The 23,103-nt window shown below is 43.0% G+C and overlaps 4 protein-coding genes across 8 annotated transcripts; 2 read left to right on the top strand and 2 right to left on the bottom strand.

Moving 5' to 3' along the window:
- Positions 1–452: 452 nt before the first annotated feature.
- LOC135169164 (uncharacterized) lies at positions 453–2,982 on the bottom strand. The gene is made up of 2 exons (XM_064133900.1): positions 2,971–2,982; positions 453–2,899 (listed from the first exon to the last, which is right to left on the bottom strand). Exons 1-2 carry the CDS (start codon positions 2,980–2,982, stop codon positions 1,694–1,696), a joined length of 1,218 nt encoding a protein of 405 aa, XP_063989970.1. The 3' UTR covers positions 453–1,693.
- A 49-nt stretch (positions 2,983–3,031) lies between these two features.
- On the bottom strand, positions 3,032–6,782 carry LOC135169060 (ring canal kelch homolog). Of its 4 annotated transcripts, none has more exons than XM_064133759.1 (5): positions 5,974–6,782; positions 5,597–5,686; positions 5,370–5,516; positions 4,670–5,074; positions 3,032–4,274 (listed from the first exon to the last, which is right to left on the bottom strand). In XM_064133759.1, the coding sequence occupies exons 2-5, from the start codon at positions 5,674–5,676 to the stop codon at positions 3,032–3,034; spliced, it is 1,875 nt and encodes a 624-aa protein (XP_063989829.1). In that variant the 5' UTR covers positions 5,677–5,686; positions 5,974–6,782. The 4 variants fall into 4 exon arrangements, with proteins under 4 accessions (XP_063989829.1, XP_063989831.1, XP_063989830.1 ...); XM_064133761.1 differs by having other exon boundaries at positions 5,984–6,782; XM_064133760.1 differs by having other exon boundaries at positions 5,597–5,682; positions 5,984–6,782.
- A 16-nt stretch (positions 6,783–6,798) lies between these two features.
- LOC135169056 (intermembrane lipid transfer protein Vps13D) lies at positions 6,799–20,895 on the top strand. 2 transcript variants are annotated; one of them, XM_064133751.1, is made up of 5 exons: positions 6,799–7,146; positions 7,506–17,612; positions 17,989–18,015; positions 18,233–18,393; positions 18,596–20,895. In XM_064133751.1, the coding sequence occupies exons 1-5, from the start codon at positions 7,050–7,052 to the stop codon at positions 20,414–20,416; spliced, it is 12,213 nt and encodes a 4,070-aa protein (XP_063989821.1). In that variant the 5' UTR covers positions 6,799–7,049; the 3' UTR covers positions 20,417–20,895. The 2 variants fall into 2 exon arrangements, with proteins under 2 accessions (XP_063989821.1, XP_063989822.1); XM_064133752.1 differs by lacking the exon at positions 17,989–18,015.
- Positions 20,435–23,040, top strand: LOC135169069 (tumor protein p63-regulated gene 1-like protein). The gene is made up of 7 exons (XM_064133780.1): positions 20,435–20,975; positions 21,048–21,304; positions 21,370–21,580; positions 21,762–21,938; positions 22,009–22,113; positions 22,179–22,312; positions 22,727–23,040. Exons 2-7 carry the CDS (start codon positions 21,208–21,210, stop codon positions 22,912–22,914), a joined length of 912 nt encoding a protein of 303 aa, XP_063989850.1. The 5' UTR covers positions 20,435–20,975; positions 21,048–21,207; the 3' UTR covers positions 22,915–23,040.
- The last annotated feature ends 63 nt before the right edge of the window (positions 23,041–23,103 follow it).

Here is a 23,103-nt window from a genome sequence, read left to right as displayed (position 1 = left end):
AGTCGACATCTGCCTGGAGAATCAATCTACCCACACGCAGAATCGCGAAACATTCCACATTTTTACATCAAAGACGGGAATTCATATGACTTTTCACATTCTTTACGGAATATTATAGAGGAAGATGGGGATGGGATTCGGAATTATTCGTAATATAAAATTTACAAAATACTTTGCGAAAAAAGTGGATAGTCTAGGCCGGGGATTATTTCTAGAAGGGGTAGCAGTGAGGATCAAAGGGACACCACCAGAACTAGCCCTCAATATCGCTGTCAATCACAATTATATCAACGTAATTTACGAGATGCATAAATTGCAATTATTTTTACGGTTGCTTACGTTTACTTATCTGCAATTAACAAGAAAGAGCAATGAATAATGTCAAGTGTAAAATATATTTTTGTGGTGCAATTCACTATTTGTGATATTAATAGAATGAAAAAGCCAAAAAATTAATCCTTTCAGCACAATATAATTTTTTTTATTAAATCAGGAATTATATTCCCCACAAAAAATGAAAATACACAAATTCATAAATTGGTATCAACTCAATGATTAATCAATCACGCTTATGTATTCAGTTTCTCGTTTGATTTCGCTTAAAAATTGTTATCGTCATACCTCCCACATTCGCAAAAAACACTAGTGATTTGATTTTGTTTTGATTGTGAACTTCTCCAACGAAAGTACCACCAAAACATAATAATGATATCATGCATTTAACGTAATAATTGAACATTGATATTATCTGCATGATATTTTTCAATGACACAATTTTTCCATTCAATATTTATAATTTATAATTTTGCATTCACAATTTTTCATTCGGCCAATCTGGACCACTCCTCATGCACCTGTGCGTTCAAATCTCGTGTCAATTAATTATTCAAAATTGTCTGAGTACAAATTAAATAAAATTACAATCTCACTTTTCAAAATTTAAATAATCTTAGGAATTTGCTGTTTAATTTCATTTCCCTACTCAATCCTTTTTATATTCGTCCTTCCAACTTAGAGTAACTGCTATTTGTGTTATTCATTTCTAATATTTCAGGATTAAAAACTAAACTTATAAAAACTAGGACAGTCTTCAGGGGGTCAATGCTACTTGACAAGAACGAAGAACGAGAAGAATATCTAGAGACGATTCTCCACTCAGGAAAGATTACAATTGATGAACGATTGCACAGCAAATGTCAACTTCAATAAATTATTTCCGAGTTGTTGAAAGTCCTGTGGAAGCTCTTCTGCACCGAAATAATGACAAAGACCTCGATATAATAAAAAAACCATTGGAATGTTCGAAGAATTGCAAACAGCCTCACACCAAATCGGAGAATCACTATCGATAAAATTATTTTTACAGTCATTTTCAACATTTTTCAGAGACATTTTCATTGATTTATTTCAAGAATAATCCTCGAGATAATTCCAAAAATCCCCTCTCAATCAATATCCTCAAGATAAACTCAAAATTATCAAATATAATTACATAGTACAGAGACTTTCCTTGTCAACGTCTCAACGTAATGTACAAGTTCTAGAAATTAAACATAAAATATTCCCATAGTCTCTAATAAATTAATTACCCTACTAAGTACACGTAATTCGTCGAACCCTACCCTTAAAAAAATTGAATAGTCCCAACGAGGTCATTAAAAAAATCCTGTATTATCTTCGGTACCTGAAACTTTCAATCATCACTGTCACTGGCAGTAGGTTCCCTGCTGTCCTCCCCCCTGGCCCCTTCAGTACCCCTATCGGCAGAGCCCCAGCCAGCCAACCACCTATTGCCAAACCACCAATTATATGAGAATCTTCCATGACACTCAGGCCTCTCAGTTCTAGCAAATTGACAAATGCCACCCTGTCCTCTGATGCAAGAGTCATCGCAAGTGTGTTGTCTATCAGCAGCATTGCTAACATTACAAACCGAACTGGCAGGCTGTGCCCTAGCTTCACCGGATGGTCCAGGCTCTCCAGCAGCCACTTCCACTCCACCCTCAGCCACCCCCTCCCCCCCAGCCCCGGCATTTCTTTCAATTCTCCCCACGTAAACACTGGGATTGGCATAAAGTGGATTATTAACACTTCCAATTCTGTCAATTCTTCCGATATAAATTGCTGAATTGGAACTTGACAAGAGTCTACCTCTGCAGCTGCAGTTACTCGGATTTCTACACTGACATCTCAAGCTCTCCACCAAACCCCTGGCATTTATGGGAAATCTGTATGAATACTCACCCCGGCAGAAGGCACATCTGCAATTTCTCGATACCTGATAGATATAATGCCTGGAATTTGCTCCATAATTACCTGAATTGAATGTATTGCACTGCTGGCAAATGTGATACCTTATGAATGGCAATCTCATGCAAAATTGGCACATACACTGGCCAAATTGATAAACCAAACGGCCATTAGTTGCCATTGCAACATTATCAGTGGAGAAACAATTTCGTGATAAATTTCCCAGACGACTGAGACAACTTGGATTTTGAAAATATATATCTCGGGAGTTTCTCTCAAATGCTAGAATTGGATTGATATTTCGGCTGACTTGATTACCCCTCGACCAAGAACGATTATCAATTCTCTCGTACATGTGATCATTCTGGTCATTCCTCCTGACTTCAAGGATCTCATTTACCTCGTCATCATTGTCCAGACGTTCATAGATATTCTCCTCGGGTTCATTTTGCCTCCGCAATTGATTGTGATTGTGCACTAGATCCACGGGATTCTGATAATGGGGATTGAGATTTGGGGGACGATTTTGATAGATTCTCTGATGACTTCTGGGATTTTGATAATTGTTATCTGGCTCGGGATTTCTGTTGTTCATTGTGGCAACGACAAGCTCACCATTTTCGTATCGTTGACAGACACATCGCGAGCCCTCGCAGTTGTGTCGTTGTAGATGATTTGAATCATGATTTTGGGAGTTGGGACCGCTGGGTACGGACTCACCTGGGGCCTCATCCGGTGGTCCGGTTAGGGGATCTTTGGAATACCCAGCGGTTTGCAAACCTCATATCGATGATGGGGGAGCTTGGGGCTTGTCGATTATGGCAACGCCAGCGTAACTTCGACCGATGGACATTGAGCTAGGGAGAGTTGTCCAGGTATTAGTGCGGGGTGAATACACCTCCACGGAGGAGAGATTTGAGGTGCCGTCGTCACCTCCCACAACATAGAGGAGGCCATTCAGGGTTACCACACCAGCATTTCGTCGACAGAGGGTCATATCAGCAATAGATGACCATTGATTTGTCTCGGGATTGTACGCCTCAACGCTTTTTCTCACAAGTGGCCCATCGTGTCCTCCAACAGCATAAAGTATTCCATCAAGAACACCAACACCAGCGCCACTTCTTCTCGCTGACATTTCAGCAACTGGTTTCCACTTGTCCTTCTCTGGATTGTAACACTCGACGCTTGACAGACACTGTCGAGATATACCATCGTAACCACCGACAGCGTAGAGGAGTCCTTTGACAACACCAACACCAACTGAACTTCGTCGTGTCAACATCGGCGAAATCATTCGCCACTCGTGGGTTCTCGGATCGTAAACTTCAGCTGAATTGAGACCACTGGTACCATCAAAGCCACCAACAGCGTAAATACAATTTCCAAGGACTGCTACACCTAGAGTTGATCGTCTTGCCTCCATACCAGCACACGCTGACCACTGATCAGCTGCTCCATCGTAAACGTCCACTGTGCGGACTCGCAAGGAGCCGTTGAATCCACCCACAGCATAAACACGACCTGCTAGGACTGATAAACCAGCTCGGCATCTGCGTGTTGGCAGTTCAGCCACTTGATACCATCTTTCTTCTTTAAAATCATAACACTCGACACTTCTGATTGCCTTCGGTGCTTGTCCTCCAACAACGAGGAGAACTTTGGGCAAACCCCTTGGTTGTCTGGGTTTAGTCCTGGGGGTTTTGAACAGAGACTTCTGCTCGCCCTTGAGTAAATGATATTTCAATGCCTCGATCAGAAAGTCTTTACATTGCAAATTCGCTTTGAGAAGTGGTTCTTCCTCTACCCGCTGCACCAGGTATTCCTGAGAGAGCAGAGGCAGTCTCACGTGCTCCATCAGTTGAGCCAAATGACTCTGACGGGTTTCCATGTCAGAGTGGACCCAGGATATAACACATTCAAATACTTTTTCTTCGGATGGCACTGTCAATCTATCGCTGCAGATTAATTTAGCCACTTGTTCAGGCGCCAATGTCAGGAACTCTTCACCTTCGACCACTTCCCTAGAGTTAAAAAACAGTATTCCAAAGGGCTTAATTGAATTTTGAAATAAGACAATGTAAAAACGTGTTTTTTGACGTGATTCAAGTAAAAATGAATTTGTCAACAATTTTTTTTACTTCTGTTTACCATTTTTTTGTGATCACCCCACATATTCAGAAGAATAATAATTTTCCTCTGGTGATAATGACCGATAAAAATAATAACTAACCTTTGAAAATTTTAAATAATCTGTTAATCATCGCCTCGTGTGAATTTCATTTCTAATCTCAAACGAATTTACATTTCGTTTCTGGAATATTTGTAAATATAAACTGTCTTTTGACCCACTGACTCTAAATATTTTTCCACAAATGGAATTCTAATTCTACAGGAAAATGGAATGATTCCTACTCACGAAAAATGCTGTTCGATGTAAGTGTCAGCATGCGCCAGGAGTTCTAAACATCCATGAAGGTCAGCAAACGCTCGAATTCCCAAACAGTTTGACGGATGCAGCTGTGCTTGCAGGAAATCACAGCATGCATCCCTGACATCAGTCAGTTGCAGTAAATTCGCTGCTGGAAGTAAAACTTGTACATTCTCCTCAGTGACATGTACCTCAGCTGTGTATACATAATCAACCAGTAACTCCAAGGCTGCATGATCGACACCTTGCAGCTTTATTCGTCGCTGATCGCGCTCCTCAAAACTCGTGAACATCGCGTAAAAATATGGACTGCATGCTGCAAGCACCATTTTGTGGGCTGCTACGTCTACTCCACCGTCAGCCTCCAATATTACGTCGCATAATAAATTTTGTCTGAATGGAAAGGAGAAAAATATATTTCCTTCGTAAATCAGCAAAACGTTTGTGCCAATAATTTTAGAGAGACTGAGAGTCATTCGAAAATTCTGTACTCACTATTCTATCATTTGATTGCCTAATGAATTTAATTAGTTAATTGATTGACATCGTTGTACGTCAATAAATAGATTTATGGAAAGTGGAAAAATCTGTGAGATAATTCATTCGCAAATCCACAAGCCCAGGGAATAATTCAGTGGTGCGATTATTTAGGAGGATTTTTATAATACTTATGATCCTATGAACTCACTTTCTCATTGCATTTATCACATCAAAAGCTCGATTCGTGTGATGATGATTTCTGTACGGTGGTTTGTCCTTGCCACTCTCCCTCGGGATGTGCTTTTGTGAACTCTCGTCCAGGGAATTTTGACTGGCATAACGGAGCAGTAGACAACTATAGGAGCATAAACAGATTCGTTAATAGTATTTTCATCGAGTGAGAACAGTTAAAATTTTGGAATTTTTCTGAACAACCTTCCAACATTGTCACTGTTGTCTCCAGTATTTCCAGGTGGTACATTCTGCGGAGGTGGATTTGGTGGAGGAGGTTCCATTTCTATCTATCTTGAAACAATCATTAATATTATTAGACTGTCAATCGTTGATAGTCCATGCAATTATGTAGATACAAATGGCATGTCAAAACTGAGAAAAAAAAATTCTAATGTTTACAAAAGTATAAAATATAAGATAATTGCAAAAAAATTATATTATATATTTTAAATTTCTGAATACAGATGAATAAAAAGTTGACACATAATTAAATGGAATAATTAATTAAATTCCAATTCAATTTTCTCTTTGTTTGAATAAAGAAATGTTGATCATCATAAAAAAATAATAATAATCACCAGAATTTACCCTCGAACATTGACCTCAACGTCGATTTGCAATTTTTTCCCTAAATTGTTGATGTTTTGGGCGTCAGCTGAGCACTTGTCACTCCATTTTTTTGATTATTGACAACTGGAGAAGACACTCTCGAAATACCAATCGAATGCAATTCACAACGCTCACAAAAAAATTAATTATTTAAAGGAATTCATTGACAAATATCTGTCCTCAATTTTTCACTGAAATTCAAACTAATTGAAGCGCTGTGTCATTTCGCGAAGCGAAAAGTGAACTCGATGTTCATCAACATCAACTCTCCCGAATATTGTTCACGAATGGAATAGACACTACAAATTTATCAACCGTGAGAGATTCGACCGATGAAGTAATGAATAAGAAGTAAATGAAATTTGGTCAACTCATGCAGTTTTTATTTAGTTTTATTGAGAGAATATTACAAGCACTGTGGACTGTCTGTCTCTTGTCTTGTTGTGGCTCCTTCAGCCTAAGAGGATGCACTAAAGTAGATTCGTATGTAGATAGCTGATGAGTAATTTTTTTTCGCATAATGAACTGATTCTATCGTTTGTAGTACGTTTGTAGACATTTGTACTGAACATAAAATATTTCGCTATTATCTCATTTATTCCTAAATAAATAATTAAAAATCCAACATAAGCGATCTCTTCTGGATTGAGGTACTACTATCCTCCAGGTGTCAGCCAAACCCCCAGAAGATGACCCACAACTTGCTTCCATCCTCTTTTTCCATGAACTCATGCGAATACTATTCTACCCAGTCGATACAGCAGACCACTTATCAGTTATTTCCACAATCGCGCAATGTTTATTTCGAAAAGTCACTTTTTGGTAGTTACAAAACCCCGAAGTCACGAAAGTAACGAAGAAAATCTGTGGTACCTGGACTCGGGCACAAATTAATCAACAATTCAACAGTCTAAGACCCCCTGAACGTCTGAATTACCAAATTACCCAGTTCTAACCGTTCTAGCCTAAAAACCGAGGATTCCATTGTATCTTTATATCCAATGATTGCATCAACAATTGTAAAAGTTTATACGTATTTACAAAAATGCTGGAGGGACTCGTTGCCTGGGTGCTGAACAATTACCTGGGAAAATACGTCGAGAATTTAAATACAGATCAGCTGAGCATTGCTCTCCTCTCAGGTGAAATTACCCTATTCTTCCAATTAACACATTAAATATTCGTCAATCAATGTTTTTGTTCGTGAAAATTCCTCCCACACAAATTCCCCTAGATGACATCATTTACGATATATTAAGACTCAAGAGTATTCCGTCAGAACTGTCAGTCGTAGCTGACAGAAAAATTTCTAGTCACTGAATTCACCGAACTCTTGGCACTTCTAACTGTTCCCAATCTGCCTAACAATACACAAATGTAGAATCACTCTAAATTGTTGCTCTCAGAGTATTTCCAAGAAATTTTATCAAACACTTATCTCTCAGCTCGTCTCCCAAGACTGAACTGTTAATTATTAAGATATAATTCTTAAAATTGACAGGTGAAGTCGAGCTTGAGAACCTTCCCCTGAAAAAAGAAGCCCTTCGACACATAGGTCTCCCCATTGAGATAAAAGCCGGATTTATCGGTAAAGTTCGTCTGCAAATCCCCGTCCGACAGATCAGATCTGCCTCATGGGTGATAGCAATCGAACAACTGTACCTGGTGGCTGGACCCATCAACGTCGAGGAATACGACAGTGAAGTGGAGGAGCAAATTCTGCAGGAATACAAGCACAGTAAACTAGACTCTCTGGAAGCACGATGGCGTGCTTCAATCGAACGAGATCCAGGTTACTATGCCTCGAGCTACAGCTCTTGGTTAAACTACGGCACATCTTTGGTTACGAACATACTCGAGAACCTCCAATTGAACATAAAAGATGTTCACCTTCGCTACGAGGACAACGTGACACCAGAATTATCAGAGAAGTCTGGGGTGGCGCTGGGGATAACCATCAAGGCCCTGTCAGCCCAGAGTTGTGACGCCAGTTGGATACCCGGATCTACCTCGTGGAACTTCAACGACGCATCGTTCAAGCTGATGGAACTCGATGGGCTCTCTATCTACTGGAATCACTTGGACTCATCCCAGATGTTTGGAAACCTCAATCTTGGGGATCTTGCAGTCGCTATGAACGAATCCAAGAGCACCCTGTGGAAGTACATACTGCCACCAGTGAGTGCTTGCGCCAGGATCAAGAGAGATCGCTGTGAAAAGCCCCTCAGATCCATCAACAGACCTAGAATTGTCGTGGATCTTCAGCTGGATCAGGTGCCACTGATTATCACCGATGAACAGTACGAGCAAATTGTGAAATGTATCAAGGAACTGGAGGATATAGAACGAAGAAGAAGGCAACGAAGATGTCGACCTCATTTATCGATATCAGAGAGCCCAAAGGAGTGGTGGAAGTATGCTGTTCGTTGTCATCTTGGAAGAAAAGCTCTGATGCCAAAACCCACGTGGAACGATATTTATAATAAAGGAATGGACAATGTATTTTATGTAAAGACTTATCAGAGGATCTTGGCCACACCAACAACCATTCTCTCACCTGATGCCACATCCAGAAAGGAGAGGATTGAGTATGAACTCAGTTATGATCAGCTGAGGGTACTCAGGGAGCTCGCTATGACGAACGTCAGACCACCTGTGCCAACAAAACCCCCAGAGGCTGAGGCCAGTTCTCCAGCAGCTCGAGGAATGCTCGTACAGTGGTTTCCACAGTGGTGGGGGTGGTACTCAAAGGCACCACAGAGTAATACAAATTCTAGTCAATCTGGCTCCTCAACTTTTGATGGAGAACTTCTGGATGTTCTTGCTGATACTATTGATGACAATACACTTCTCAGGAGAGACACTGTATTTGGACAGTTTAATTTCACACTTTCCAAGGGCGCCATCTCCTTGTGTACTAAGGCTAAAGATAATGCTGGGGATAAAGTCGTTATGGAGCTTCAGTTCGAAAGAGTTGTTCTGAGTTATGAGTCGCGTCCCAGGTCTGGCTCCCACAAGTTCTCCCTCAGCCTCGGAGCCCTCTATCTACATGATTTCCTGACAGTCAACTCAATGTTTCCAATTTTGATTCAACCGCAGACACTTCCGGTTTGTAACTCTCGATTGAGATCATCTTCAGAGAAACTCGTGGCACATCAGAACTCTCAACAGCCACTTTTCGAATTGATTTACGAGAAAAAACCGTTTCATGTTACCACTGATCATTCGTTGAGTCTGAACACGAGGTCTCTGGATGTTGTTTATAATGCTGTTGCGATCAAGTGGCTCGTGGACTTTGTCAGCAGACCTCACAGGAATTCGAGTAATCCTAGGCTTCAGGCGATGAAGAGGAGAACACGAAGGCAACTGATGAAAAATTGGGAGCAAATTCTCGAGGGAGATTTCGTTTACAGATCATCTTGGGATTTGCAATTTAATATTTCAGCTCCTCAGATTCTTCTAGTCGAAAATTTTCAAGAGTCCACTGCAGCTGTGGTGGTGGTTGACTTCGGAAGACTCCATCTGACGAATGGTATTAATAACAAGAAGGTTATATTGAGGCCCGGATCACCCACTAGTGAAGACGACATCAACGACTTCAGTCAGACAAAAGATGTTAAAGATTTGGAACGAGACGAGGATGACGAAGACGAGAGATTTCAGACGCCGTGTTCTACACCACCAGGAAGCCAGGAAAATGGCTCCATTCAGGATTTCCAAGGGATATCTGAGTCTGCTATTCATCACAAATTGTACGACCAGTACAGCATATATTTGTCGGATCTCCAGGTGCTCGTGGGGAAAGTCAAAGACAATTGGAAGCACGCGAGGACTAGGGGAATGTCGACCCTTCACGTTTTAGAGAGATTCACTATTTCCCTTCAAATTGAAAGAAGAGTTGTCTCCACAGTTGATCCCCAGTTTCCATCCCTAACGATATCGGGAAATTTGCCAAGACTTGTTGTCCACGTGAACGAGCAGAAGGTCGAGGCGATCAGATCCATGTCCAATCAGTTGATAACGAGCTTGTCTGGTGGATCCGAGGGACCTTCCTCGCAGTTTAGTGATCCTGGGGAGCCTGAGAGCCCGAAGAAAGAGGAGACCTTCGATAAAACAATGAATCACGCTATGATGATACAATTCATGATCGATCAGATGACCTTTGAGTTGCAATCGAGGGGAAGGAGTGTCGCTGAACTTCAAGTCTCTGGGGTGAAAGCTGCTATGACCAAGAGGCCAGCTGACGTCAGTGTCTCGTTGTCAGTTCATGGTCTTCTCCTGGTAGACGCGATGCAAGAATTTGGTCCTGATTTTGAACTTCTGGTAGCCAGCCACAAGCACGTGGGGATGGACAGTGTTTCAGGAAGTTTGAAGGACTCTGAACCAACGTCTCCAGTATCTCCAGTGTCCCCAGGATCCCCCGATCCTACCGTCCCTAGGAGACTGACATCACCAGTAGCTTTAACTCGGGCTTTATCGAATCTCGCTCATGACACGAAGAATCTGTTCTCCCCCAGGAATAATTCACTGATGGGGCTGGATCAACTAGACAGCGAGGCCTTGATCGTCGTTGAGTTGACCGTGATTGAGGATCCTCTGGAGACCCTGAGGGTCGCCAGTATTCAATTCAATAATCTTGATATCATTGCCAATCAGGAGACTATCGTGGAGTTGATAGGGTTCGTCCGACGACTGCTCCCACCGTCGAAAGTACCGAAGAATAAAAAAATCACCAGACAGGATTCGATCGTTAGTCTGACGGTGGAGGGAAAGCCAGAGAGGACAGAAATCACGTTTGACTTTCACAGGTTGAATGTTCTACTTTTGAGAGCAGTTATGCAGGACAGTCATCTGATTGGTCAAAAAATAGCCACAGCCACGATGTCTGATGCTAGAATTCAAGCGACATTGGCCACGAATACGTCGATATCAGGGTCTCTAGGAGGTCTTCAAGTACTTGATCAAACGTTAATTGGGAAAACTCATCAGAGGATCATCAGCGTGGGAAGGGATCCCCTGTGCAATCCCTCACACGATCCTTTTGAACGTATGTCAGGGCTGTCGAATCAACCAGAGGCTTTCAGCTTTTCAGCTAGTAGAAATTCCACTGCTGATGGCAGTGGACAACTGGACAGTGTCAACATCGCTGTCAGAGTTGGAAGTGTCTGGTATACACACGCTCCCCATCTCATATCGGAAATGAGATCATGTGCGGATGAGTTTAAACAGTACTTGAGTAATCTTGCCAGACACATTGGAGCTGCTGCCACTGATATGGCAATGGGACTTGTTCATGAAGATTGGACTGGACCCCAGAGAAAGAGACTCCCCAGCTTCTCTCAGGACATGGATGCCACCTCTGGTATTCTAAAATTAAAACTAGATGTCGTACTTGACAGCCCCGTTCTGGTGATCCCCAGGTCTTCACACAGTACTCAAGTGTTTGTTGCTCATCTGGGGACAATGTCCCTTCAGCACGAACCTTCCGATGATTCCAAACTCACTGTCAGTCTTGACGTCAGAGATATCAACTTGTATTCATTGGATGTCAGCTCAAAACTCTCTCACATCACTGGAACGACTTTACCTTTGAGGGCAGATGACATGTACAGCTGCAAAGAGTCTGGAAGACCAATCCTACATGACACGTCCTTGAAGATAGTCGTTGAGAAGGGATTTATAGTTTCCCTTCACAGCTCAGGATTTCTTCTGGATCAGGATTTTCAGACGAGCTCTCAACAGCCAATTGTGCAAGTTCACGGGGGTGTTATCACCCCCTTAAAAGTCTCGTTATCAAGGAGTCAGTACGAACAACTTCTGGACACTGTTCACGTGATATTTTCAGCCCCTCAATCAACTTCAACAAATATCCCTCCAACGGAGAGCACATCAACTGCCAAAACTTACTCTCAAAAATCATTTCAAGTCGCGATGAAAGTTCTGTTCGAACTTCCGACACTCAGTATTCAGCTCAAGCAGGATCACTCGGAGCAGCCCCTGGTGGAGCTTTCCATGCAGGAATTTGTGATGAAGTACGAGAAGCTCTCGATGAATGATTCAACGACTCAAGTTTCTCTCAGGTCCCTCCTCATGGAAGATCTTCTCTGTCCGATTGGCTCGAGACACAGATCGATGATGCAGTCCTCTGCCCCGACACGTGCAAAAGTGCCTCTGGGGGTCTCGAGATCTTGTCCGGATCTCGCTTTCAATAAAAAATGGAGGAGCGAGCATGGCAGGGGTAGCCTCCCCGACAGGCTAGAGACAGATACTCTGTATGGAACTATTCCTGCCCACTGGAGGAAGGCCTCTTCCCTCGTTGGCACCCCCAACACTCCTCCACCATCTCCTGGAGCCATCACTTGTGAGGAGAATCTCGTCTTAATCAGCATTACAATGACGGAAATTCACCCTAAAACCCCTGAATCTCTTCGTCCAATTCTCCAGAAGTCTGTCTGCATTGATTTCAACTGTCTAGATCTCGTTGTCAGTGTTGAATCTTGGATGATAGTTCTGGACTTCTTTGGCATTGGTACGAGTCAAGTGAATTCGAGGATTTCCACACGGACTAGGGATTTAGCAGCATCAACTACCTCTCTTGCAACTACATCAACTGCAACTGCAGCTAATGGCCCAGTGAATGAATATACTGATTCCTCTGGTACCATGAAAGAACTTGATTCGCACACAGAAATTGAGATTCGATCGTTGACACTTGTTCTCACGAGAACTAATAGAGAAATTGCAAAGGCGAATATATCTAACGCTAGTATGACTATTGTCAAGGCCTTGGGTAAGTCCAAGGTCTCTGGATCACTGGGTTCAATGTCACTGTTGGATCTGACACCCCATGGCAGGTTTTACAGGGAGAGATTTTTATCATCAGGGAGAAAAGCTCTGAATTTTCAGTACTCGAGCTACGAGGACTCCAGGAAACTGCCTCACGACGCCAAACTTAAACTCCAAATGTCGTCAGTGCATTACGTTCACACCCAACGATTCGTCGCTGAACTTCAGGCATTCTTCAGACACTTCTCCCAGTTGAGGGCAGTCATGCAGAATCTCAGGTCCGGGGAAGTGCCAGTTTTATCAATGGAACAGACTCGGGGAACGAGATTGTCTCTGGAGCTTCATGCAGGTGCCCCAGTCATCCTTCTGCCAGTTAGCTCTCAATCAGACAAACTGGCTGTTCTTGATCTAGGAGAGTTGACTGCTCACAATTCCTTCCATCACTCCAAGGACTCACCTCAGTGTCTTCTGGACATCATGCACCTGGAACTGGTGAATATGGACGTTTACGCTGCTCAGAGGATTAGACAGTCTTCAGACAGAAATAATTATGACAACAACGAGGATGATGATGATATCTTGATGATTGGGGGTTTCTATCTGAAGAAATTGGGACCCTCTCTGTTGACAGAGAAGTGTCATTGGAGCTTGAGAATCGAGAGGAATCTTGACACCTATATCAGCAGGGATATCGCAGACCTGAGTATTCATGGGACTTTATCAACGATGAATTGTGCACTGGATCCAGCTCAGTACATGCTCATCAGGGGTCTTCTGGCTCACAATATTGGCGAGAATTTGGATGACATTCTCCTGTTCTTGGAGGATCTGCAGGATGCCACTGAATATTTCATGACTGAGGAGGCAGTTGGTGGAAAAGTCTGGACAAAGTCATGCATTATTCTTGATATTGTCAATGTAGCTGTGAAACTTCATCCCAATCATGGGATCGCAGCACTCGCCTGTGTCAATTTTATCAAATCCAGGTTAACTCTGGACTCTCTGAGCGATGGATCACAAGATATTGATCTAGTGTCTCAGGAGATTTCGGTCATTGACACGAGGTTTCAGGACGAGCCGGTTAATAAACGTTCCAACATCTTCACGAGCATTCTCCAGCCGTTGAAGAACTTTGGCGGAATTGAAGACAGAGTTCAAGCTGAGATTCATCACAGGAGAAGGAAGAATCATGCAGCAACGACTATTCTTCTGCACAGCATGAGGCTGACAGCTATTTTAGACTGGTGGGAGGCTGTCAAAGATTTTCTGATACTAAATTCACCAGATCCAGAACCGATAGACATCTCCAGACCTCCTCTCGTCCCCCACGAGACTGACACCTCGACAACTTCTTCTCCCTTTGAATTAAAACTCAATTTAACGGACTCTGAACTTGTCATTGTGGAGGACACATCCCTGTGGGACACTAACGCAGTCATCCTCAAGTGCACAGCAGTCCTGGCTTACAGGTCTCATCCACAGGATGGGGAGAAGCCATTGTCGTGTAATCTATCCCACTGTGAGTTGTACTCCTGCATTCTGGGAATGGAAGAGGAGACAGCTTTGTCCATCATCGATCCAGTGGGCGCCAGTGTCGAATTGACAAGAGAAAAAGCCTTGGAAATTCAACTACAACCCCTGAATGTTAAGCTAAGCTATCACGATGTGACAATGTTTGGAAGAATGGTGAATTCTCTGCCTAAGCAGACCCTCTGGGCCAAGCAGAGGTCAATGTCAGGGCCCCCAGCCAACGCCAAGAGCCACATAATGAAGTTATCTGCTCTGGGATTTGCTGAAACCGATTGTGAAGCTGCTTTGGATGTTTGCAATGGTCAACTTGATGATGCTGCCTTGTGGCTGACACAGCATGCAGTTCCCAATGCTGAGGACAATCGTTCGAAGAGTGGAATTCAGATTATTGAGGTTGAGACAAACTGTCTGAGGATCTGTGTCATTGATGACTGCAGAGATGCTGATGTACCATTAGCTGAACTCGTCCTCATGGACTTTGGTCTGCGGCAGGTGTTGGAGGGTCCAGGCTCCATGAGAGCTACTTTTGGGGTCGATTATTACAATAGAGTCTTGAGTGGATGGGAACCCTTCATCGAGCCCTGGAAAACCGGTGCTAGGTGGGAGCACAGTGTTGGGAATACGTTGAATGCCAAGAGGCTGCAGGTACAGGTGCAGTCAGAGGATTCTGTGAATGTTAATGTCACTTCGACTCTGGTGGAACTTGTGAGTCTCGTCAAGGACAACTGGACTCAGGATTATTATCTGAGCAATAAGCACGATTCCACGGTATCAAAATCGTCCTCTTCGTCGTTGAACAACCTCCAGGGAAATTACAGGATACGTTCTCCATTCGTTCCCTTCGCCCTGAAGAACGAAACTGGAGCTAAATTGTGGTTCAAGACGTTCATTGCAGTGGCTGATGACGTGTGTCAGATTAACGAACACTTCAATGATGATAGCAATCTTATCAAAGATAAAACCTGGTGTGAAGTGCCTTCAGGGGAGACAATTCCTTTTACCTTCGAGGAGAGGGGAAAACTTCGACATCAGACGACGCATCAAGTCAGAAGACACCAGATTGCTGTTCTGGTGGAGGGATGGAAGCCGGTGGATCCAGTGACAGTTGATAGGATTGGGGTTTACTTTCGCCATGCCAGCGCTGATCTGAAGCTGGTGGGGTCCTCACCGGGGAAGGCTAGAGTGGTTTTTGCTGTTGAACTCGAAGGATCTGCAAGGAAACTCGTGACAGTCAGGTCAGCTCTTCAGCTTGCGAATAAACTCTCTCATCCAGTCGACATTAAACTCGAAAAATTAGGATTTAGTCAGTTTGGGTACTTTGGAGGGCCTATGAACGTTGCAAACTCCAGCACGAAGGTCCTTCACATCCCTGCGCACTCTGTGAAGTCTGTACCCTTGACCCACACCAGTGTCAAAATGTACCTGAAGCCCCAACATCCCAACTACGCTTTCCAGTACTCCATGGAGCCCATAGAGTGGATTCTTGTGAAGAAACCGATGGAAGTTGTGGAGGTGCTGACCACCTGCAGGACCAATCAGAATAATTTATTCAGAATGTGTGTGGCTGTGAGGAGGGACAACTATCCCGTCGATGCTGGACAGAATATTCTTCCCGCCCACACCATTTCTCTTCTTCCTCCAGTTACTCTGACGAATTTACTGCCTCATGAATTGTCGTATCAAGTATCGACAACTGAGACTGGAAGAATCGGCCCTGGAATGAGTGCTGATCTCCACAGTATCAATGTTGGAGAACAACTCGAAATCACTGTTCAACTTGATGGATACCCTGGAAGTGGAACGTTGTTATTGTCCCAGATATCGGCATCATTCGTGGGGAGGATGAAGCTGACAGACTCAGCAGGGAGAATCCTCTTTCTCAATGCCACTGTCATTGTCGAGAGAGGATCTGCTGTCAAGATCAACATCACTGCTCCTTACTGGATCGTCAATAAAACTGGACTGCCACTCGTGTTCAGGCAAGAGGGTGGGGGAACGGAAGCTGCTGGACAGTTTGAAGAGCACGAGAGAGCCAGAATGGTGGCTCCCTTATTATTCTCCTTCAGTGATGAAGAGGCTAGCCGAACGTTGGCAGTGAGGGTTGGTTCAGGGGTCCATCAAAACGGTGTGTCCCAGTGGTCACAGCATTTTCATCTGCAACCAGGTGTTCAAGTTCACAGGCTGAGAATCAGTCTGAGAGATGGACGACCTGATATCGTGTACCTCATTGGAGTCTCCACAAGAACTGCCAGGGGAAGGTACCGAGCAACCACTGTTGTTTCACTGTCTCCCAGGTATCAATTACATAACAGATCATCGTGTACCTTGGAACTGGCACAAAGATGTTTCACGACAACTGTCAGTCATCCTGATGCTCAAGCAACGTACATCACCGCTATGCCAGACTGTCATATGCCTTTTCACTGGCCTAGACTCGATAAGGATCAACTCCTGTGTGTCAGGATCATCGATGTTCCTAACTGCATGTGGTCTGGGGGGATTATTCTCGATGGAAATCACTCCCTCACGATCAACATAAGGGATGCAGGGGGAAAGATGCATTTCCTGAGGGTTGATGTTGTCCTTCAAGAGAGCACTTACTTCATCGTCTTCACAGATGCCAACACCATGCCACCTCCAATAAGAGTCGATAATTTTTCTGAAGTTCCATTGACAATTAATCAAGCTGGAGTGCTTGACAGCCTCCAGTGGACAGTGAGACCTCATTCCTCTGTTCCTTATGCCCTCGATGAACCGACTCAAAGTGCTGGGTTAACTGTGACTGCGCCTGGAGGTGTTACAGGCTCCTACGACCTGAATCTCCTTGGGGAGAATCGAGGATTGACTTATGAAAATTTTATTTACATCGCGTTCACTGGTACTTTTAAAATCGATGGGGATTTGGGGACTGGCGAGGGGGGTATGGATCCTCTGGACGTAGAGACACAAAGACTGGTGCTTGAGGCTGGCCCTGGAGGGTGGGTTGCCCTCAGGAGGAAGCAGAATGGGGCCAGATCTCAGTTATGGAGAATGACTGGAGATGGACAACTGCAGCACGAAGGATCCAGCCCTCCAAGAGACAAACACTCCCGAATTCCGGATAGTGTTCTTGTCCTGGACATTGCTGGTACTGCTCCTCAACCCTTTACCTACTGTGCTTTGGCCTTGAGGAGACCCGATCAAAGGAGACGATCCACACAGACCTGGAGGTTCACAGACGATGGGAGACTCTGCTGTGCTCACAAGAACATGTGTGTTCAGTCCAAAGATGGATTCATGGGGCTTTACGAAGGTTTGAACATTTTTTTTATATTTCGTCCGCAGTTGCTTGGGCGATTAATTCATGGGTCATACGTTTTTGTTTTCTTTTGTGAAGTTTTCTTTTTAAATTCGGTAGTGGAACGATATGACAAGACGATTTCTTTCATTTTTGAGGTCAGAATTTTGAAATTAATGATTTGAGAAGGAAAAATCAACAGGAATTTTTATCAAAACCTTCTAGAGAGGAAAAATTGAGGAAAAATGAATTCATGGACTCCAAATTGAATTGATCTCGTTTTACATGTTCCCTGCTGAAATCCTCTGGAGGCTTGAAGCAATTTATTTTTGAAAGTAACAATAGCAATGCTCAATATGAAATGTATTGATGTGAAAAAAAAATTTTCCAGGCGGCAGTGTCGCCCGTTGGCAAATGTGTACGTACAGATAAGAGATACGCTCACAGCGTTATTTAAATATGCATTTTACACCGCTTTTATTTTCACCTTTCATATCATGTTGCTTCACCGTTGGATACATTAGTGTGAATGCTCGATCAATGCATCTGTATAATATTTACCTACATGAGTAATTAAAATCACCTTCCGGTACAGTTTTAATTGTGACAATTCTCATGATTAAATTTATCGTCAGGGAGTGAGGCAGTTCTGGGGCCCCAGACCCACAGCGATCCTCCGCCTATTGAACAGAGAGTTGGGAGACAACGATTGAGACCTGGGTCAGGGTTTCTCTCGGTTCGAGTCACCACTGATGGACCAACTAGGGTTATACAAGTTCTGGATATCAAAGAAAGAGTAATTACCGTTTTTATTGACAAAATGTGACATGAAAATTAGACTCAAATGAAGCACTCCTGGAAAATATTTTTCCTGGACTATTTGGCTACTGAAAATTTCGATTTTGCATTCAGAAAATACTTTGAAATCCCTTTGATAGTAATGAATAACGATAACTATGAATTCAATCCAAAAAACAACGAACAATCCTCATTTTTAGAAAAAGACATTCGCTCTCCTGGAAGAACGTGACTGGTCCCATATAGCAGTTGCCCAGCGACCCAGCCAATTGGACTCATCCCTGAAAAATCCCTCGGCCCTATCTTCAGAGCTTCAGCTGGCCATTAATCTACCTGCAGGTCTCGGCCTGTCAGTTGTATCCCGAAGACCCGTGGAGGAGCTTTTGTTTGCTCGTCTCGTTGGAATCGCCTTCGAGACGATCCAAACCCCCTCAAATACAACCCTGAACCTCAGTGTCGACGACGTTCAAATCGACAATCAGCTCTTCGAGGCCCAGTGCACCTCGGTCCTCTACATAACCCGGCCATCTCGGCCGGAAAATGTCGAGAGGCCGGCGATAGACATCGCCACAGAGAAACTCCCCTCGCAAAACCAAAACGCAGAGATCTTCAAGCACCTCATCGTCAGCATAAAACCTCTCTGCGTTCACCTCGAGGAGCGGTTAATCCTGAAACTCGCAGCTTTCGCGGGGACTGGTAGCTCTGATTATGACGTTCCTGTTGATGAGAATGACTTCAAGGCTCAGAGACTCATCTCCCAGGTGTCAGCAGCCCACGCCAGGAGGTACTACTTCGGTGTTCTGAAGCTCGTACCGAGTCAGGTGAAACTGAGTGTTTTAACAACGACGAAACTCCCCCGACATCTTCAATCGGTTAAACGAAAACTAGGGTTGACATTGATCAAATTTGAGGACGCGTCCATCGAACTGGAGCCATTCGTTAAGAAGCATCCCTTCGAGAGCAGTCAATTTCTCATTCATTCCATCATAAAACACTACAAGGACGAGCTGAAGTGGCAGGCAGCTGTTATCTTGGGCTCCGTGGACTTCCTGGGTAATCCCCTGGGCTTCGTCAATGACGTGTCGGAAGGTGTGTCAGGGCTTATTCACGACAAGAGTGTGACAACTCTCGTGAAGAACGTGACTCATGGATTATCAAACTCAGCAGCTAAATTAACAGAGTCTCTGTCTGATGGTCTTGGCAGAGTGATATTGGACGAGAGTCATGAGGAAATGAGACAGAGAATTCGTACGAATACCACTGGCAGTGGTGATCATCTGGTAGCTGGATTCAAGGGCCTGGGCTTTGGCCTGCTAGGGGGTGTCACCAGTATTTTTAAACAGACATACGAGGGAGCTGCTAACGAGGGTTTCACAGGATTTTTCGCAGGATTTGGTAAAGGTTTTGTCGGTGCTGTGACTAAACCGGTGGTTGGAGTATTGGATTTAGCTAGTGAAGCAGCTACTGCAATCAGGGAAACATCCAGAAGTGCACATCGTGCCATTCCCAAGAGGGACAGACTCCCCAGGGTTGCCAGTGGTCCTGCTGGACTACTTCCACCCTACAATTGTCATCATGCAGAGGGACAGGAGTTCCTCTACAGCATCAATCAACGGGATTACTCAGAACTTTATGTTGCCTATGAGAGCCTCTGCAGTGGGATTGAAAATTTGAGTATTCTGGTATCTAATGAGAGGGTCAGGGTGATATCAGGCAGCACAAAAACTGTCGTCACTGAGGTCAGTCTCGCTGATCTTGTTCAGTGTCAACCGACTCAGGTGAATGAGAGCAATGACATCACTTTGTATTACATCGAATTAACATCAAGAATTGATTCTGCTGGTGGAGTTAGTTTTGATGGCCCTGAAGTTCTCAGGCGGCCAAAGGTCAGGTGTGATACTGAGGAGATCACCAAGTGGGTATCGCAGCAGATAAATTATGCCAAAGGAATGCATCAGGAGCGCAGGCTCACACTCATGTCCTCGGATAACATGCTTGATGACATTCATTCGTACAAGTAAATCTTTCAGTTTTTTAATTTTAGGTTATGAAGATTTTTATGGGAGAACTATTGGGAGAGTTGTCTTGCTCCAGTTGTCAGAGTGATAATGAGTTTCTCGAATCGAAGATGTAATAATGTTTAGCGTAGGTATGTCTATGTTATAGAAATCGGGCTGTGAAGTACCAAGTTAGATTTATTTTCACTGGAGTGTGGCACGAATGTTTTTTGAGTTATAAAACGTATGCAAAAGACTGACAATACGTATAATATTGATAAATGCAATCAGCAAATTTTCTTATTTCGCTTGTTGTAGAGAGAGAGCTCTAAACAAATTGTTAAAAATTAGGAGCATATTGTTTCAGATTTATTTACAATTTCTACAGCGGTAGTGGCGATGTTGTATTAACCTGGTGATTGTAAATACGTATTTATTTTTCAGTTTGATTGATAAAATCGAGATAATAAATTTTATCACATTATTTTCCCCAAAATACAAAATATTTTTCAAGAAATTATTTTATCAATTATTCCTGCCAAGTGATTTTCACCAGTCGTGCGCAGTCGAGTGACTGCGTTGGGTAAGTTTTTTCATCGTCTGCGCATTTGATACGTCACTTGATTGCTTTAACTGATAAATGTACTTTGAAAAGGTGAGCCGTTATCGAACTGTCATGCACTGGTGTCAAAATTAAAAAGAAAAATACGTCGAACTTGTGTCAATGACATCAAGTGTCAGAAGTGATATTTGTTTATCGATAAATTCGTTCGTTGAGTGGATGATTCCATTGGGATATTAATTCGAATAACCTAATGAAGATGATGAATAATCAGCTGGATAATGATGAAGGGCAGATGGTGAACTTCGATGCAGCAACTCTGAGGATTGCCAAGGAGAACGATGATTCTGGTAATGACCTGAATGTTTCATTTTCTCACTTCGATATTATCAAAGTCTCCTTTGGTGTCAATTAGACGTCAAAGACGCGTATGATCGTGCGCCATCGTCGAGAGATGTACCAAGATCATCAGCTCCAAATGTCGCCAGCATTCCATTTCGTCATGTGGACGTTCATTCATTTTTCTCGGACAGAAATGAAGTTGTTGAGAGGGCGATCAAGGAGTGTCAGGAGACACTCCTCACGGATCAGACTGATGAGATCGTTGGCACCTGGTTGTTGACAGAGTACGTGGCAGTGAACTTTTTGTTTGTTTTCATATCGGAGAAAATCTCTTGGAGACAATTTATTTAATTTATTCCACCCATTTAATTTATTCAATTCATTCTAGATTTATTCTGTCGCCCTTCGCCATCGGAATTCGTCCCGTTCTGTCGTTTCCATTAATTAACAATTAATTTCTCACAGAATAAGTCTCTGGGATACTGAGAAAGAGAGGATCGTCATCCTAACAAAAAACTCGATCCTAACAGTTAAATACGACTTCATATCATTAAAAGTCATCGCGTTCCATAGAATTCCTCTAGGAGACGTCGATACAGTGGCCTGTGGGGAGCTGGAGTATCCAGCTGCCTCAGTTGCTCCGTAAGTCCACCATACAGTCCATGAAATTCAATTAATTATCGTGCAAACAAATATGCAAGCTGTCTTGCAGTCGACTAAACGGATTTGCCGATGGATTGTCATCGGTTATCCAGTGCGCGATACGTCAGCAGTGGTCATCGATTGCTGGGAGAACTGACATTCACTTTGAACCCAGGTACATGATCATCCCTTCATGAAAATTGGGATAATGACATGAGTAAAATCATTGTCTATTTATAGAAAGCGTAATATGAATGGGGTGAGGATAATGTGGAACAAAGGGAAGCCCTTGTCGTTCGAGAAGAAGTGGAATCCCTTTGGCAAACGTATTCCATGGATTACGTTTGCTAATCATCCGCTTTATTGGCATAAAGGTGAAGGAATCAACATCATTCTCAATTTAATATTTCAATTTAAAATTTATATTCATCAGAGAATGAAAATTAATAGCGAATTGGTGAAAACGAAATATGTCAGTTTTTGATAAATATCTCGGATTCCAAGGGAGATAGGGCCATTTTTGTCAGGACCTGTTTTATAGAGTGAATTGAGGACTACAAAAAATGTAATGACAAAAAATCCGCTATTTCCCTTAGATTCAGAGATATTCTTCGAAAACTCGACTGATAAACGTCGATTCATCTTGTTCTATCATTTCGCTACTGAAATTTCATGAAAAAAAAAGAAATTTACAATGACAGACATTTTTATTCTTAATTATTCGAACATACGTAATTTTCAAGTAGTTACACTATTGATTTTTATAATAATCCCACTTTCCAATTCAGGGTCGAACGAAGAAATATCAAGATTCGACGTCGATGCCCTTCAGTCAGCCCTAACGACAACTCTCTCCGACTCCTGTAGTTTCGTTAGTCAACCGCTCATAGTGGAAAACTACCTCGGCCTCGGAGCGATAATCCACAACAGAAATTCCCTGGGATTTTTCAAAGTCCGGGGAAAAGTCAGCTTTTAATCGAGAATCGACGACCTAAGAAATTCACCTCTAATTGTATTACCTTCCAACGCATTCAATCTGCATGTTCTACCTGATATATTTCAACTCTACGCTTTATGAATAAATTAAAGAAAATAACCAAAACTTGCTAGAGTTCCTCATTCGTACGTGTTCGACACAAACTATTGTCCTTACACCTGCGATCAC

The sequence above is a fragment of the Diachasmimorpha longicaudata genome, chromosome 14, assembly GCF_034640455.1.
Source record: "Diachasmimorpha longicaudata isolate KC_UGA_2023 chromosome 14, iyDiaLong2, whole genome shotgun sequence".
Classification (NCBI taxonomy): domain Eukaryota; kingdom Metazoa; phylum Arthropoda; class Insecta; order Hymenoptera; family Braconidae; genus Diachasmimorpha; species Diachasmimorpha longicaudata.
The sequence above is the reverse complement of the archived record's forward strand: the minus strand, read 5'-3'. Positions and strand labels throughout refer to the sequence as shown.

Coding starts and splice junctions, on each gene's coding strand:
- LOC135169069 (XM_064133780.1), top strand. CDS start 21,208: ATGAAGATGATGAATAATCAGCTGGATAATGATGAAGGGCAGATGGTG. Junction 21,939..22,008: donor CCAGCTGCCTCAGTTGCTCC/GTAAGTCCACCA, acceptor GCTGTCTTGCAG/TCGACTAAACGGATTTGCCG. Junction 22,114..22,178: donor GACATTCACTTTGAACCCAG/GTACATGATCAT, acceptor GTCTATTTATAG/AAAGCGTAATATGAATGGGG.
- LOC135169060 (XM_064133759.1), bottom strand. CDS start 5,676: ATGGAACCTCCTCCACCAAATCCACCTCCGCAGAATGTACCACCTGGA. Junction 5,517..5,596: donor AACAGTGACAATGTTGGAAG/GTTGTTCAGAAA, acceptor ATGCTCCTATAG/TTGTCTACTGCTCCGTTATG. Junction 5,075..5,369: donor GTGATAAATGCAATGAGAAA/GTGAGTTCATAG, acceptor CTTTCCATTCAG/ACAAAATTTATTATGCGACG.
- LOC135169056 (XM_064133751.1), top strand. CDS start 7,050: ATGCTGGAGGGACTCGTTGCCTGGGTGCTGAACAATTACCTGGGAAAA. Junction 18,016..18,232: donor TGTCGCCCGTTGGCAAATGT/GTACGTACAGAT, acceptor ATTTATCGTCAG/GGAGTGAGGCAGTTCTGGGG. Junction 18,394..18,595: donor TTCTGGATATCAAAGAAAGA/GTAATTACCGTT, acceptor CCTCATTTTTAG/AAAAAGACATTCGCTCTCCT.